At 46.3% G+C, this 17,214-nt stretch overlaps 1 protein-coding gene across 1 annotated transcript in view; it reads left to right on the top strand.

Moving 5' to 3' along the window:
- Positions 1–16,640, top strand: part of CSMD1 (CUB and Sushi multiple domains 1) — a 1,871,580-nt gene extending 1,854,940 nt beyond the window's left edge. The window contains 5 exon segments of the mRNA XM_072775779.1: positions 2,170–2,331; positions 3,770–3,882; positions 4,622–4,709; positions 11,071–11,203; positions 13,304–16,640. Of these exon segments, the coding sequence (XP_072631880.1) occupies positions 2,170–2,331; positions 3,770–3,882; positions 4,622–4,709; positions 11,071–11,203; positions 13,304–13,463 (656 nt within the window). The 3' untranslated portion in view covers positions 13,464–16,640.
- Positions 16,641–17,214: the final 574 nt, after the last annotated feature.

Raw genomic sequence — 17,214 nt, 5'->3', positions numbered from 1 at the left:
GACGCATTGAGACAGCGTCCCCTGTCCCCTTGAGCGGTTCAGATGCGGAGCTCCACTGTTTTTTCCAAGTATCTCCATAATTCAGGCATCCTCTGCCTCCTAAAATGTTCATTATTGCTCTTTGTTGTAGTGGTGCCTTGCTAAACGCATGACACAGCACATCGGAAAGACGCAGTCCCGTTTTTTAAGGAAGATAGATGCTCACTACTCCAGATCACCCGGCATATTGTATCTGTGTTATAAATTCAGAGACTATTCTCGTAATACACCCCCAAATTATAACTTAAGTCAACCTTTAAAAAAAAAACAGAAATAGAAAACCTTTATAAATATATAGGGTCATTGCCCTAGTGTTTTCCTGCTTCAGGTTTCATCACTGATTTCTTAGGCAGGAAGGTCTACTCTGACATCGGCTGCAGAGACCGTATATGTCATGCCGTTGAGTCACAGCGCCGTGCTACACCCTTCAGGGTCAGGCGAGGGCAAACGTCCCAGCGTGATGAAAAGAATCCTCCCGATGTACATCCTGCAGTAGAAAGACTATTTCTGAAAATCACTGTGAAAGATTCTATTTAAATGTTAAATTCAAATCGAACGCAGAAAGCCGTCCTCGTTATCCAGGCAACATTGTCTTCAGTGGAAGGAAACACAATCTGTTGTTGTGGTGGTGTGTTTGTTCTGTTTTTGTTTGCTTATTTTTTGTTTAAGATACTGAAATACCCGCATACTTTATTTTGAAGGTGCATCCATTCTCATCAGTACACCTCTTCTCATTTCCTCGGAAGGGACTTGCTAATTGAATCTGGTTCTTTGTCGAGGCAGCACACCGCAACACCCTCGACCTATGGCTGTAGTGTCACACTGCAAACTAGCAGCAGCACGTCAGATGACATGTGGGGACCATCTTGACCACGTTGCCAACGGCCACATTGGGATACAAACAAGCCACATCTCAGACACTGGTGACACTGTGCCGTTCCCAGTCAGGCATGACCCATTCGTCTGACACACCGGCCAAGAGCCTTCCCTCAGAGATGAGATTGACCGAGTACATTAATAGCTTCCCCCGAGTGGGCACATTCTAGTTATGGGAAACAATCTTGACGCCATCCTAAAGGCTATTAATTTTGATAAAGGAAAAGATAGTGTTTTCGTATTTGCCAGTAGAGCCCGGCCCCCTGTCCTGCCACGCATGCACAGGCAAAAGTGTCCAACGTCCCTTATCGATAAGCAAATACTAGACGTCCATGCTGATATTGTAGTTTCTAAACTATTTAACTTTTCCAAGTTATTATTATTACAAGTAGAGTCTACCGAGAGCCGAGGAAGGGATGACAGTTTCCTCTTCTGGAACTCCTCCGTAGCTAGGGTAGGTTTTGTGAGCGCAGCCATTCTGGGAAGGCAGGCAGACGGCCCTGGAAGGGGATCATGAGCACAGGTCCAGTCCATGTGTGGGCTCATCACTGGTTGCTGCACGTGGATCTGCTAAAAGTCATACTTAGGAGGATACTCGTCTTTCTATACGTACATGACATTTGACTCCAGTGGCGCTGACCCTCTTAGCAATCCGGGAGTGTTTTTCACAAGAGTAGAGGAGTGTGGGTGAGCGGGTTGGGCTCTCCTTGAGAGGAGAAGACCTCTGGACCCAGAGCAGCTCTGTCTTTATGAGCTGCGGGGATGTCCTCCACTGGTGCTTTCAAGGACAAGCCTTCTGAGGGCAGGGAAGTCCTGGCAGATGGCATACGGCGGCTCTCTCTGAGACTTCTACGTCTTCCAAAGAGTCCGCCTGGACATTAACGAAATATGAGTAGTGGTTTCCTGGGCCAGGCAGCGCCTTCTCATTAAGGCACGATGGCCTGCCCGCCTGGCAGTAGTAGCAACTCACCACCCTCTGGCCTTGGCAGATCCATTCCAGCAGGGGTGCTTCGGCACCTAAAGTATTTCTCCAACACATTAACCAATGGATATGTACATGCATCGCACAACAATCTCCCTCCTCATTTCATTTCCATCACACTGTGATGGGCCTGAGATAGGTCATCTCTGTCCACACCACCGTCATGACGTGATCTCTCACTCGACACTTAGTATTGCCTCTGTGTTGTAAAAGACCTAAATTTAATTTTTCTGTGTGTTGCTAACATTCATCTGGGTTTTTCCCCCCCACAGTTCCCTCCGATGTATTTTTTATCAATTCCGTGTGGAAGGGATATTATGAATATTTAGGGAAAAGACAACCTGCAACTCTGACGGTTGACTGGTTCAATGCAACAAGCAGTAAGGTGAACGCCACCTTCCTCGAAGCCTCTCAGGTGGAGCTGAAGTTGACAGGTAGGCCCTGGGGCATTTCCTTTCACAAAATGCAGAATGTGAGCAGACGCACAGCCTTTATCCTCTCGAGGAGGAGGGAGCCAACATTTATTAAATGCTTGTTAACATTTCATTGGCTTTGCATAAGCTACGTCTCATGGGATCCTCCCCATAACCCTGGTAGGTTGGTGTTGTCATCTTTAAAGGCCACAAAACCAGTATAGAAAATCTAATTAACTTGCTCCAGATTATGCACGTGACATGCTAAGTCAAAGATGTGAGATTTATATCCAGATATGTGTGTCTCCAAACTTCATTCTTTTAGTATCCTTTCCTTCAACTTAATGTGCTCCTCAGGAGATTCTTTTGTTGTTGTTCATCCCACTGTTAATAAAATAACAATAGCTCTGATTTATATGCCAGACCCCATTTTAAGTGCTTACAGATAGCATCTGTCTCATTCTTATCTCAGTCCTATGATATGAGGATTCTCACCAGCACATTCTTTACTGACAACAGACACAGAGAGAGAGAGAGAGACAAGAAAATCAAGTGGCCTTCCTTAAGGGACATGGTAGGGGTAGAATTTGAACTCAGGAATCAGAATCTCGGGACCTGAATCTTGAGTCCACACTCTTAACCAAGGTCCAGCATCACCTCTAGGACTACACCGAGCCGCTGAGGGTGAAGCGGACCCTGCCCGGGTGAGGGCTGGGGGTCCTTCTAGCTCCGGGACCGACCCCTGGGTCCCTGCCCCCGTGCGCACGGGCTGCGGAGATGGTCCCGGGACAGGGGGACTCGCTGCCCCGGGCCGAGTCCATGGGGGTCACAGCTGCCCTCTCTGCTGGCGGCGTGGCCTGCACAGAGCACCCTGGGGTGCCGTGTGTTTGCCGTGTCCCCGGGGCTCCTGGCTGGCGGCCTGCCCTGCCTCATCGCCTCTCCCCGTGGCCACGTGCTCAAGCTGCCCCACTGCCCCCAGCCGGGGGAGGTGACATCCCAGGCCAGTGGCGCTGGCTCCGCCGGGTCCCCTGCACCCTGACCCCCGCACCCTGTGTCTTGCTTCAGAGCGTGTGATTCACCTGTAGACATCGTGCCATTTGGGCTCATGGTCACGGTCTTTTGTCCTCACAGATGAAGAAAATACGAATTGAAAATGCTACATTTTAAGACATTAACATACTTGAATGTATATTCCCTTTATTCTTTCCGTGGGATAAAGATGTTGAATTTAACGAAGAGGAAGGGTCCTGTTCGAGACGGGCATGGGCTTACACAGAAGGGCTTTCCAAGAGAACCGGAGTCTGGAATCCACAGTTTAAGAGTAAAAACAAGAATTTCTATTATTCCTGATATTGTCGTCTCTGGACCATACTTCAGAGCAAACGGGCCGAATGCCTGAGTTATTAACCTTTGTGCGTTCCCACAATGTAAGCATAACTATTTGGGTTTTTTTTCGTAGGAGTTTACAAGAAAGAAGAGGCTCACTTACTTCTGAAAGCTTTTCAAATTAAAGGGCCCGCAGATATTTTCATGAGCAAGTTTGAAAACGACAACTGGGGACTGGCTGGTTACGTGAGTACTTGCCGTGGAGGGTTGTCACGCAGCACGGGGTCGGATCACAGCAGTCCCTGCGAGGTGAAGGGGGCCCCTCGAAAACCCATCGTTCCCTCTGCTTCGCAAACAGCGCAGTCCTTTTACCCTTTTGCTTTATAAAAGGAAGAAACCTAGTTTCTGAAATGAGACATAGACGAGTGGTTACAGCTGGGACAGAGCAGGACTTAGATCCCTGTTCTGTGTGCTCAACACCACATTCCCACCCGACATCTGAACACGCCCATTGGGTAACCGCTCTGAAAGCTCTAAAAAAAGTCATTCCCAGAGTCAGAGATTTAAGATGTCTCATCGAGATCCTTCTTTGCAAGTTAACCATCCTTTGTGTTCTCATTCATTATCGGGCCTAAGAGTCTCCAGGCTCACATGAGGTTGTGTCACAAGAGAGTTTGACGTAATGTAGGTTATATAGTAATTCGTGTATCGGTCCCCTTTACAAGGGATGGTTAATCTTTGAATATGTTGTAAATTTTACAACCTGTTTCGGGGTGAAAATGACATATTGGGAATGCAGAGGTCAGTTGAAATTCACAGGTGTCTTTTCCAGTTTTTAACACTAATGTGTCACTGGAAGGAAGGCCCAAAACAAAATATTTGACCTGGGGTATCTAGCCGTGAGAAATACAGTTATATTATGATAGAAGAGAGAGTATTATTAATCCTCGCTATGCACTGTTTTCTTTCTGTTCATGCATACCAGGTGTCATCAGGACTCGAGAGAGGAGGATTTACTCTTCAAGGTGATATTCATGGAAAAGACTTTGGAAAATTCAAGCTCGAAAGGCAAGGTAAGTGCTCTTATGTTGTTGTTATTTGTTTTTTTTTAAGCAAATATCAATTTGGTCTTCAAATGATTGCACTGAAAAGTAATGGGAAGGTCCTGACTTTGGAAAGAACATAAACAGAAGTAATGGGAGGGACGAACATATTTTACAACAGAATAAAAATTAAATGCTGTGAATAGCAGAACCGACAATACAGAGCTGGAAAAATGCAATATGTATACCAGATATGGAATTCATATCCTTACTCCAGGAAGAGATACTAAAAAATATGGGTAAAATAAAGCAAAGATGAAACTCGGAGAATTAAGCTAACTACTTTGCCCTAGGAAAATTATCAGAGGAATGAGGAGTGGCCAACAACATATGAAAAAGTCTTTAACTCCAAAAAAAAAAAAAAAAGCACATTATGGTAACAAAGATTTTTCCATCCTTAATGATTAGAACATCAGATCTTTAAAGAAAGCAATTATTCTGGGGAACAGTAGGCATGGGTACCACGGTGCTCCATTTTAGAGGGAGTCCAGCCAAATAAGGATGATCTGATGACACCTTTCACCCAGTGCATTTGCCTTTGGAGATTTCAGCCAGACAAGTGTGAAAATTACTCTTCATGCATCTCACACAGCTATCATCAGAGAGTTGCTTAAGTAAATAATTTTATGCAAAGTGTTGCATTAAATAGGAAGCAACTTAATTCAGTATATTTCATTAAAGAAGTGAGGACTGTATACTGACGTGCAGAGACATTCGTGACTTCCATATGAGAAGAAAGTTCACCATGGATAGACAGACAGATAGGTCCTCTTTCCTATCTTTCTCTAAGACTTGCTTTTTATCTTAGTAATCAGAGAAATAAAATATATGGAAAAAAAAGTCACTAGAGTAGAAGCCTACCTCATCTACCAGCTAGTTTTGTAATCTAGGATGGGTTACATTCGTCTTGGGCCTCTTTCTTCGTCTGACATCTCATAGGTACATCAGTTCTGGATTGTTACTAAGATTAGGAGAAAAAAAATAAGATTAGGAGACACTGTAAAGCGTTTGCCTGGTGCATGCTGAAGCTCTTCACACGTGGAAGTCATGGCTATTGTCACTGCTGACATGGAGGAGAAAATGCCTTTTGTAATGAGATGAGCACCACATTTCTCCTGAACAGTATAGACTACATTATACTTTACTTGTTGAATACCATTAACATAATAATTTTATAGAATCCACTATGCCCATATAGGTTTTAATACCAGAGCTGCCTTTCAGAGACACGAGAGTGTAATATTTTGTGATGGTTGTCACCGATTACCCATTTCGTAAGACTTTTATCAAGATAAAAGTCTGAGGGATCCCAAAGGAAAGGTATCCCAACTTGTGTATTATTATATTTTTTTTAAAAAACACTTGATCAAAAAGAATAATTAATCATAAAATACTCTAACTCCATCTTTCCAAGTGCGGTACTTCTAAATAAAGAGCTTTAAATTATGTCATCGATGGTGGAGATGGTCCTTTAAATTGGGTTATGTTATTTTGAGGTAATAAAATAGGATAAATGCATTGGACCAACACTAATGATGAGCAAAATTTTCTCTTGCTCTAAGCCAAAAACCCTGCAGTTATCGTCCTCCTTCCTCCCTCAGCACATGCTCTAGTAATTCCGCTGAAGGATGCCCCGGTGAGCAGGACAAGGTGCCCTGTGGCTGTCTGGGCTTACTCATCCCATGAAGCCAGCCTGCACTGTCACTGTGCTTTTGCAAATCTCCTCACATTACACCATTTCTTTCTAATCTAACAAAATAGCAGCTTGCTTTAACAAGTAATCTTTATTCTCACATGAGGACGAGTTTATTGTCAGGAAAAACAGTTTGCCTCACAAATAATCTGAATCACAAGCAAGCCTCCCATTCAACTAATTAGAAAAGCTGATGCTTCAATATGCTTCACCAGCGACCATTCATCTCGGATTTGGCTAAACCCTATTTTTATGGATTAAAAATAAACAACTTCTTCATTGTCTCCTCCAGTCAGTAGATAAACTGGAGGAAAGTGATGATCATTAAGTGAATATTAACCCAAGTTGGGTGGAAAGACCACTCTAATGCAAAACCTAGTGATAGGCTGGTCTGTTAGAAACCTAGTGATAGGCTGCTTTGCCCATTTAACCTGAATTGCCCCATCTGCAACCCCACGTACACATGTAAACAGAATGGAAGGAAAGCAGTGTAAAGTAGGCATTTGATAAAGGACTTGTACCCAGAATATATAAAGGGCTCCTATGGTTCATTAATACAGAAGCCAATAACCTAACTTAAAAGTTGGCAAAGGATTTGATTAGACATCTCTTCAAAAATATGCAAATGACCAGTAGGCACCTGAAAAGATGCCCAACGTCATGAGTCATTCGAGGAACATAAATGAAACCGCACTGAGACGCCACCTCACGAACGCTGGGTGGGCACTGATCACACAGACAAGCGGTGGCCGAAGTGTGAAGAGATTGGAACCCTCATACTTGTGGAAGGCCCGTGGAAGTGGTCCCGCTGCTGGAGGAAGCAGCTACACATAAAGTTACCCTGAGGCACAGCCATTCCATTTCTACGTGTTTGGCCGACACAACAGATGTAAGAACATATGTTCACACGAAAACATGTGCACGGTGCTCCTAGAAGCATGATTCCAAAAGCCCAAACGTGGAAGCTACCTGGATGCCCATCAACTAATGAAGAGATGAACAAAATGTGGTATATCCATACAATGGAATATTATCTTGGAAAGACCTTATGAGGAAGTCTCTCCTCATAGGAACCATTCATATATGCAAAAAAAAAAAAAACCCATATATTGTATGATTTCATTTCTGTGAACTGCCCAGAACAAGCAGACCTAAAGAAACAGACAGCAGATCGGGGGTTGGCTGGAGCTGGAGGTTGGCCGTGAGCAATGACCTCCAAGGGACACGGAGTTTCCTTTAGGGGAGGCAGCAGTGTTCTATGATCAAACCATAGCGATGACTGTAATGCCATGTGAATATACTAAAGGAACTGTGGGCTGTATGTATGCATTATTCTTATTTATTATTTTTGCTTTATTATTTTTATTTGTGTTTAATTTATTATTGTGGTATAATTGATAAGCAATGTTCTGTTGGTTTCAGGGGTACAACACAGGGTTTCCAAGCCTATTCATTAGTCCGTGCTCACCACGATAAGTGTAGTCGCCATACGACATTATTACGATACTTTTCACAATATTCTCCATGTGGTGCTTTTCATCCCTGTGACTTATTTATTTTATAACTGAAAGTTTGTACCTCTTAATCTCCTGTATCTGTTTCAACCATCCCTTTACCCACCTCCCTTCTGACAACCATGAGTTTGTTCTCAGCATAAGGCCTATTTGGTTTTTGTTTGGTTTGTTTTTAGATCGCACACACAAGTGAACTCGTATGGTATTTGTCTTTCTGTCTCTGACTTATTTCACTCAGCATAACACCTTCTGGGTCCACCCACGTTGTCACAAATGGCAAGAGCTGCTGCTGCTTCTTTTTTCCCTTGGATGAGTCCTATTCCATGGCTTGTGTGTGTGTATACACATCCCACATATACAGATCCACACACATATATACGTCACATCGTCTTTGTCCATCAGTAGACTTACATATACTGTGGGTGAATTCTCTGGTACATGAATTCCTTTCAATAATGAACTTTAAAAACACTGAATGGGTTAGCTTATCACATATGAAGAGATGCTCACCTTCATTCTTAAGCAAAGAAATGTAAATGAGAAACTAAGGACATTCCACGTTTGATTTGTCAGAGCAGGAGTAGTAGTAATAGTAAGAAGAAGGGGGGCCGATGGGAGGAGAGGGAAGGCCAGGGGAAGAGGGTGGCAGCTGGATGTGATGCGGTTGCCCAGCGTTTTGGTATTAGCCCTCAGGGAACAGTGGTTGGAATGAAAGTGAAGCATCACTGTGGAGGGCAATCAGGTAAGATCGGGCAACAGTGGAAGTTAGAAATTCTGTTAGGCAGTGATTCTACGGGGTAGGATTTACCCTGTGTATTTAGACTCCTGCTGATGTCTGGTCATAGGAACAAGATTTCATCGCAGCATTAGGACAATACTGGAAATAGCCCAAATGTTCTTCAAAGGTAGATTGGCTGGAAAAATTCTGGCATAGCCAATTAGTACGATACTATACGCCTCCGAAATAAACCTGATTCATGTGTGCTGATGAAGAACTTCAAACGTATATGGTTAAGTTTAAAAAGCCAAATACAAAAAAAAAAAATAAATGTATTTAGTTTTCCCATTTTGTTTAGAAAAGCATGAGAAGAGAAACTAACATACATATCAATAGTACATGGCTGGAAGGGCATTGAAAAAACAGCCATAAAGAGGAAGCCTAGCATTAAGGGCAAAGAGTGACACTTTATTTCCATTGTCCTTTCTATTATTTATATCTTTTTTATGCCATTTTCATTAATATCATGCGCATGCTACTGCACGCCCTTTAAATTACTGAAGCAAGGGTAAATAAATAGCTGCAATTAACCAGGAGCTTCTGAAGGCATAATGTCCTCAAAATACGCTTCGCTCCATAGTTCCCACAGATCTCTTACATCGCTCTGCATTACGATGCCCAGCCTCCCGAGGCATGCCGGGTTTCCACGATTTTATTGGCAAGAAGCCTGATACCTATTATGGTGGAAAGTAGATAGTCTTGTCTGCAGGTGACAAACAGTAACTTTGGTTAATTTAAGCAGAACCCAAATTTATTAGAATGAGGCAAAGAGAGACTCACAGAACTACAGCAACCTAGAGAATGAGGCGGGGTAACTCGACGGAGGCTGGTGGGTGCTGAGGTACTGCACCCCGTTTCACTTCCACGCACACCGTGAGCAACCACTGTGTTCTAGGTTCTCTTGCAGGCACCGGGGATTCAGGAGGAGAGCTGGCCAGCCAGCTCCCCGGCATAACGGAGCTTCTGTTCTATCAACATGGGGCCCGGCGAACTTGCGCTGTTTGTGCTGTGTGCTGGGCATCGTTCTGTGGGCCAGGCAGCGGAGGTGTCCTGATATTTAAACGTCACCTCATATCAGAGGAGCTGGTGCCCCCCTGAGTGCTATGACTCAGCTCCCAGTGCAGGTGGGGTCACCGCTGGACGCACCACCGGGCACTCGGCCCGTCCTCAGGCTGTTCCTCTGCTGCAGCCACAGGCTGGGCTCCCACCATTTCGGGGTGTTCTGCGTCAGCCACTCCGATTCAGTGCCCAGGGTGGGGGCTTCCAACGGGATGCGACGTTTAGAGACAAGTGTCTGACATCTTCCCCTTCCGTGGAGGGTGGTGAAGGCATCTGAGAATGAAACATGCAATCCGATTGATACATGCTGATAAGAAAGGCTCTAAAGAAATAGGGTTAAGTTACAAAGAGCCAAGACCAATTATGAAATACATTAGAAATATGTTATAAAATATTAGACCTTACAATGGTAAGGAGTTGCAAAATCCTGAATCTGCTGAGACAATCTGATGAGACACATCACATCATTATGACGCCTTAAATGTGAAAATGATATATTTTTAAAGCTATTTAAATACATTTAATATTTGATTGCTCATTTACATTTGTGGTTTGTGGAAAAAAGTGAAATAAAACTTCTCTTTTATTTGACATTCCATAAATGCTGGAAATATACTTCTAAAACCAGGTCGGCTTCTTTGCAGCAATTCTGACAGGTTCAGACGACCCTACTCGGAATCCACTGCACACGCACACTGAGTGGGCTCATCCGATTCAGGCAAATACATTTCAAAATTCATTCTATAAGTAAACTCCTAAGAACAAACCTCCTTATTTGGCAATAATTCCTTAATAGATGTTTTCTGATTTGAATTTTCAGTGTCTGCATCCCTCGCAAGGCCACACATCTATCTGCCATTCTGTCGATATGGATCATAAATTCACGACTATGTCACCTTTGTGATGTTTGAGGCTTTTACATCTGCCTTCCCTTCTAATGGATGGAAATATGTTTTATCACTATTTTGTGTCCTTATAAACTTACCTTATGACATTGAACCACGTTCTTCTTTTGCGTATTCTTCAACTGCAACGAATTTTGCATAAGATGAGAGAGATTACACCCACATATTCCCATGTGGAGAACGAAATGCCATGTATGGAGAGACCTAGTTTCTGTTAGTTGATCATCAACATAGATTTTAAGACCTTCCAAAAAAAGTTACCAGTCTGGCTGTGGCATCGCTTCCTGTAGAGTTTGGACCCATTTATACAATTTACCGTAAATTTACGTTTGTTGGAGTATGAGTACGGTACCGCAAATTAATTATTCCTTTTATTTTCCAGATCCCTTAAAATCTGATCAAGACTCTTCAAATCATTACCACGGCACTAGTAGTGGCTCCGTCGCGGCTGCCATTCTGGTTCCATTCTTTGCTCTAATTTTGTCAGGGTTTGCATTTTACCTCTACAAACACAGGTACTGTGAAAACGCCAACGGTACGAAAACGCTGTGCTTGTAAAGCGCTGGTCTGGTGAACATGCGTCTGCTCCCTGTCACGTGCATATGTGTGTTGCACGGCTCTGCAGCATTCTCTCAGACATTAAGGATGCTCGTGGGGCAAGGTTTTGCTCTGCCGTTTGCCATACGTTTTCAGCAGGCCGAGTTTGAGGAGTGAACTTTAGGAGAATAAATAAATGGATTAAGAAATAACATGCTATAGTTCATAGTTGATCGAAAGATGCAATAAAGGACCGGTTTTCTACTTCAAGGTCCACAGTCAGGGATATTAGGGTGCTATTTCCACCTTCCAGCAGAAGATTGAACAGAATGCTTTTTTTTTTTAGATTTTATTTATTTATTCATGAGAGACAGAGAGAGAGAGAGAGAGAGAGAGAGAGACCCAGGCAGAGGGAGAAGCAGGCTCCATGCAGGGAGCCCGACGTGGGACTCGATCCCAGGCCCCCCGGGGTCACGCCCTGGGCTGAAGGAGGCACTAAACCACTGGGCTACCCGGGCTGCCCCAAAATGCTCTTTATGAACACTTTCAACTCCACAAATCTGTGATTTTTAAACTGTTGATTTATTCCTTTCTTCGGCAGATACAAACTGAGCTCTTACTACGTACTAAGAGATATTACGTGTTCCATCCCTTGAAAACGTGTTCTATCTCTTAATTTCCATACCCTCACTAGCTGAAAAATGTCAACACTTGACAAAACCAACTCAATGAAATAGATCCTTTCCTTGGAGTTTTGTGGATGCTCCTCCCTCCACACACTCCCCCCCCAAAAAAAAAGCGAAACTAAGCTGTGGAGGAATTTTAAGTCCTTATATATTTCATCTTTTTCTGGATGATGTATTTCCTGGAAGAATGTGACACTATGCTAAACTGTTCTAAAATACTATTTGGGGGGATGCCCGGGTGGCTTAGCGGTTAAGCACCTGCGTTCAGCCCAGGGTGTGATCCTGGAGACCCGGGATCAAGTCCCATGTCAGGCTCCCTGCATGGAGCCTGCTTCTCCCTCTGCCTGGGTCTCTGCTCCTCTCTCTCTCTCTGTGTCTCTATGAATAGTTAAAAATAAAATGTTTAAATATATATATAGATATAGATATAGATATAGATAGATATAGATATAGATATAGATAGATATATCTATATCTACTAGGAAATTACGGAAGGATCATCACATCCAATATCCAGGGATGTTTTCGCTGGTGTGGGTCTTTAAAGTTCTATTTTGATCACCTGGCGTATTTCTCTTATGTAATTTCTTCTGGAAAAGGGTTGGGGGGGGGCAGAGACTAGATAGATTTATGTCTTTTACATTTAAAAATTCTTCAATTTGGGCAGGAGCCTGCTTCTCCCTCTGCCTGTGTCTCTGCCTCTCTCTCTCTCTCTCTGTGTGTCTCTCATGAATAAATAAATAAAATCTTTAAAAATGGAAATAAAAATCATTCCATTCAAATAAATAAATAAATAAATAAATAAATAAATAAAAAATATAAATAAATAAAGAAAGAAAGAAGAATGAATAAATAAATAAATAAATAAATAAATAAATACCCTTCAGTTCTCTAATCATAGGTCATACTCAGGGGTTTCCTTTTACATAGTCAATGTAACCGATAGTTTGATGCAGTGCGGTGTCTCCTGCGAAACTGGTCCCCGGCCACGTTACGTCCTCAAGCACCGCCGGCAGATAGCGACGGTCACGAGGGTGGTGGATAGAGTCTGTGTTTCTGTTTCCCTCCCCCCAAGCAGTCCTGAAGGGGCGACGTGCTGACGAAGCCGTCCCGCTTTCCGGAATGACTTCCCCACGGTCATGTGAGGTGACGGGCAGGTGTCTATCCCCAAATCCCAGGGACCCCGGCACGGCGGGCCCTCCCCGGTGGCCAAGAGTATTCGCAGGAATCAGACAGTTCCTTGGTTTGGGAAGGAGCAGATCAGGGGGAGGCAGCAGGTGTGGGGGGCGAGGACGTGCGCGGGCCCTGCCACCGCCGACCTGCGGCCTCAGTCCCTGAGCCTCTGTTCTCGAACCCCGGGTGCTAATGGTCTGTCCCTTCTTTGCCCTTTAGAACGAGACCAAAAGTTCAGTACAATGGCTACGCGGGACACGAAAACAGCAACGGACAAGCTTCCTTTGAAAACCCCATGTATGACACAAACTTAAAGCCCACAGAGGCCAAGGCTGTGCGGTTTGACACGACTCTGAACACAGTGTGCACAGTGGTATAGCCCTCAGTGCCCCTTAGGACTGACTCATAGCCATACCTCCGACGGACAAGCAGTAACTCCTTTGGTGCCACAGACCCCCCTGCACTCCTGGCTTTGCGCGGTGACCGGTCGCGGGCCGCAGCCTGGCGAGGACGGGACGGCACGAGCCCCGCCACCCGGCGGCCGGGAGCCACGGCGCGCGCAGGGAAGGCTGCGAGTCAGGCCGCCGCTGCGGGCTCGACGCCTCGGACTTTCCTATTTCTGTGTGGCTGGGATGCCCTTCAATGCAATCTCCTGGGCACGTGGATACATCCTTCGGGTGCGGTGACAAAATGGTAGCACCACAACACCACAACACGCCGTTCGGTTGTTTTCTGGTTTTTGTTCTTGTTTTAACCCCCATGAATAGGAACACTCTGAAAAACAACAACAACAACAACAAAAAAGCTCTCTCTCGAAGAAGAAGAAGACACCTTTCTGGTAGACGCACACACCTGCAAACGCTTCACTCTGTCCTTCCTGAGACCTGACAAGCTTTGAGGACTCACCGGTCCGCTCAGTGTCCATTCCTAGGGCCGTCCGCAAATTCCCCCGGTCAGCTGTCCTATTGCAGAATTTTTGATGCACAATTTTTTGCACTAGTGTGTTATGAATGACTGAGTAAGATTCTGATAAAAAAAAAATAAACTATTTACACAGGGTTTATACACACGCTCCATTGTATATAAGCATCTTCCCACGCGGTCAAGCGAAACATCCACCATCCGTTCAGTTGGCGTTAGAGAGAGGAAGTGTCGCCGACGTGGCACAGGTGTAAGAGGGAAATGCGGTGTTGAAGACATTTCTTTTATTACTGCTTCCTTTAGCTACATGTGTGTGTCGAATTCATCGAAGATGTCGAAAAAGGAAAAAAAAAAAGAGGCCTTTTTATGTTTCTTCCCGCACACACGGTCCCCCGCTCGGGATCGCCCGGAGCGCCACCGCGGCCGCGCGGGATGGCGGGGGCGGGTCGCAGCGTGTCTCTCTGCCATGTACAAAATGTCAATAGTTAATTTATTTCCGATAGCTCGAGGACGTGCGGGGTCAGCCCACCGCCGTCTTCCCGTGCGCCGTGGTTGGCCCCCCGGGCGCCGCCACCCGCGGGCCACGCTGGAAAGACGGTTGCCAGGTGGCGCCTTGACCTCGGTGGGGCCGGGCCAGGATCCAGATGCCGCGTGTTCCCCTGGAGGCAAGGGGCGGTGACGCACACGCTCCCTGCCTGAGGACACGTTTCGTACTTTGCTGTGGCTTCAGTTTCCTGCGAAGCCCAGAAGCAGAGACGATTTGGCTGATTTTTTTTTCCACCTTTAAAATGTATTCTCTGTACGTTCCGAGTTATGGTCTGAAGACGGTCGGTGTGACCTCCCCTCCCGGGGTGGGTAGGGTCAAAGCGTGAAGGCCAGGACGTGGCGGGGAGACGACGGACGTAACCAGATCCAGGCGAAGATCCTGTTTGTCTTCACCGATACCGGTTTGGTCGGAGACGTTTTGAACAGATGATGCTTATTCTCCCATTGGGGTCTTGGGTTCGTTCCCAGGCCAGGGTCCACAGCGCCCGGCGGACACGGCCACACCTGGCGTGGAGGCGGACGCGTTGGTTTCTCTGTCGAGCGTCTCAAGGCAGGACTTCAAACGTGAAAAATGAAAGAAAGAAAACAAAAAACTCGCAAACACCTGTCAGGATAAGAGCTCATCCGTCCAAGTCGTGTGTGTCGGTGTGAGCGCTTTCGCGGACTTCGTGTCTTTGGTTCCCACTGTTCTGTCCGTCGTTCCGAGGGGCGAGCGCCGTTAGGAGGGCCTGGCCGACCCCTTCTGGGGGCTTCTCGGCCTTCGGAATCCCGCTCCCCGTTCCTGAGCACCATGCAGAGCTCCGTGCCCCCTTTCCGCCGGCCGGCCCGCCCGCTACGGCGCCCGGAGATGTGCTGCGTGACCCGGGGCGTCGCCCGAGCTGTCCTGGGGCCGGAGGAGGTCAGCGGGAGCCAGAACCACGCGGGGGCTGGGGGGCGGCGAGTGCAGGGGGGAGCCGGGGCGGGGGACGCCCTAGCCAGGTGTATATATCTATACATACGTGCATATATATAAATACCTTGTACATATCTGAGTTTGAGTCATTCAAACTAGGTGCAAAACGCTGACTTTGGAGTCTGGACCAATGTCGCTCTTCCCCCGTCCCTGACCCGCTTGCCGGTCAACGACGTCACCAACTCCTGGACCGACAGGACACACACACACGCACAGAAACCACATATCACGTTAGACGTTATTTTCCTTTGTGTGCAGAGTCAACCCGGCCTTTGGGTGCCAGTTTGGAGCATGTTCTCAACAAACAAACAAAAACGAGAAAGAAAAAAGAAAAACACAAACAAAAACAGCCCACCCCACTCCGTGAAATCCTCCTGCGGGGAGGCTGCGTAGCCTCGTCCCCGGGTGTGTGCGGGAGCATTCAGGTCTCCCGCCGGGTGTCGAGGGCCCCGTGGGCGGCGACAGCCTCCTGGAACTCCCGGAGCCGGGCGCGGGAAGGACCCCAGCTAACACCGTCATGTGCTTCAGAGCTGTTTAAAACTGCTGCTTGTTTCACACATCTTTTGCCTTTCTTCAGGCTAGCTGCAATAATTTTTTTCTTCTGTAAGATATTTTGTAAACAACCACACACACACACACACACACACACACACAGAAAAAGAAAAAAAAAAAGCTATTCTCAAACAGGGGGAAAGAACGCTGGTGTCACGATCAGGAAACCCACCGCATCTCCGCCCGCCCCGTGTTACCATCTCGCCACATGCTGCTGACATGAAGTAGGTGCAAACGACCTTTTTGTACAGAGATATATTTTTTATGAAGAATTTGTAAAATTATTAAATATGCTGTAATTTTTTGATTAATGTAGGTAAATTGTTAAAAAAAAAAAGATAAATGTTTTTACGATACAGAACTGTAACTTTCCCAATAATGTACAATGTACCATCTCTAGCTGATTCTCAGTTCCGATCCTATCACACATGTATTAATATTAAAGTGGCCTGTTAAAATCAACAGTATCTTTTTTTGTCAAAAAAGAAAAAAAAATTATAAAGAGAGTGTACTATAGCCTGTGCAATGCCACCTATCTTTAAAGCAAATCAGAGTTCTAATTAAATATTTAATTTTAGATTTCTATCTTCCGGTGTGAATTCATTCGCGCGGGTACATGCACGCGAGGGTGCGGCCAGGAGGGGGGCGCTGGGGGGTCGGGGAGGGCTCCCAGGACACCCATGTGGGCTCCCTGCCCCCCCACGTGAGCACCGCAGGCCCCCGACAGGTGAGCCCCCACGTGTGGCCCGGCGAGCGGCCCGGCGGCAGATCTCCCACCTCCTCACGGTTCTCCTAGACCAGGGAGGGATGCTGCTCCCGCCCCAACCAAGGGCGAGCCTGCGTCGTCATGGTTCGGGGGGAAAAATGGGAGTGAGTTCCTCCTGCAGACTTGACGCTGCCGAGCGATGACGTGGAACGTGCTGCCCAGGGGGCCGCCTGCTTATCACACCCGAAGGAGGCGCCCAGGAGTCCCCAGCAGGGCCCCTGGACTGCTCGGGCCCACCTGGCTGCGGGGCTGTGGGGACACGGGGACACGGGCCATCCCTGGGTGTCCTGAGTCCCTGGACCGCTCGGGCCCACCTGCCGCGGGGACGCAGGGACATGGGCCATCCCTGGGTGTCCTGAGCCCAGTGACCACACGCCAGAGACCACTGACAAT

The sequence above is a fragment of the Canis lupus genome, chromosome 15 (assembly GCF_048164855.1).
Source record: "Canis lupus baileyi chromosome 15, mCanLup2.hap1, whole genome shotgun sequence".
Taxonomy (NCBI): Eukaryota; Metazoa; Chordata; class Mammalia; order Carnivora; family Canidae; genus Canis; species Canis lupus.
Note: the sequence above shows the minus strand (reverse complement) of the source record. Positions and strands in the feature narration are given on the sequence as shown.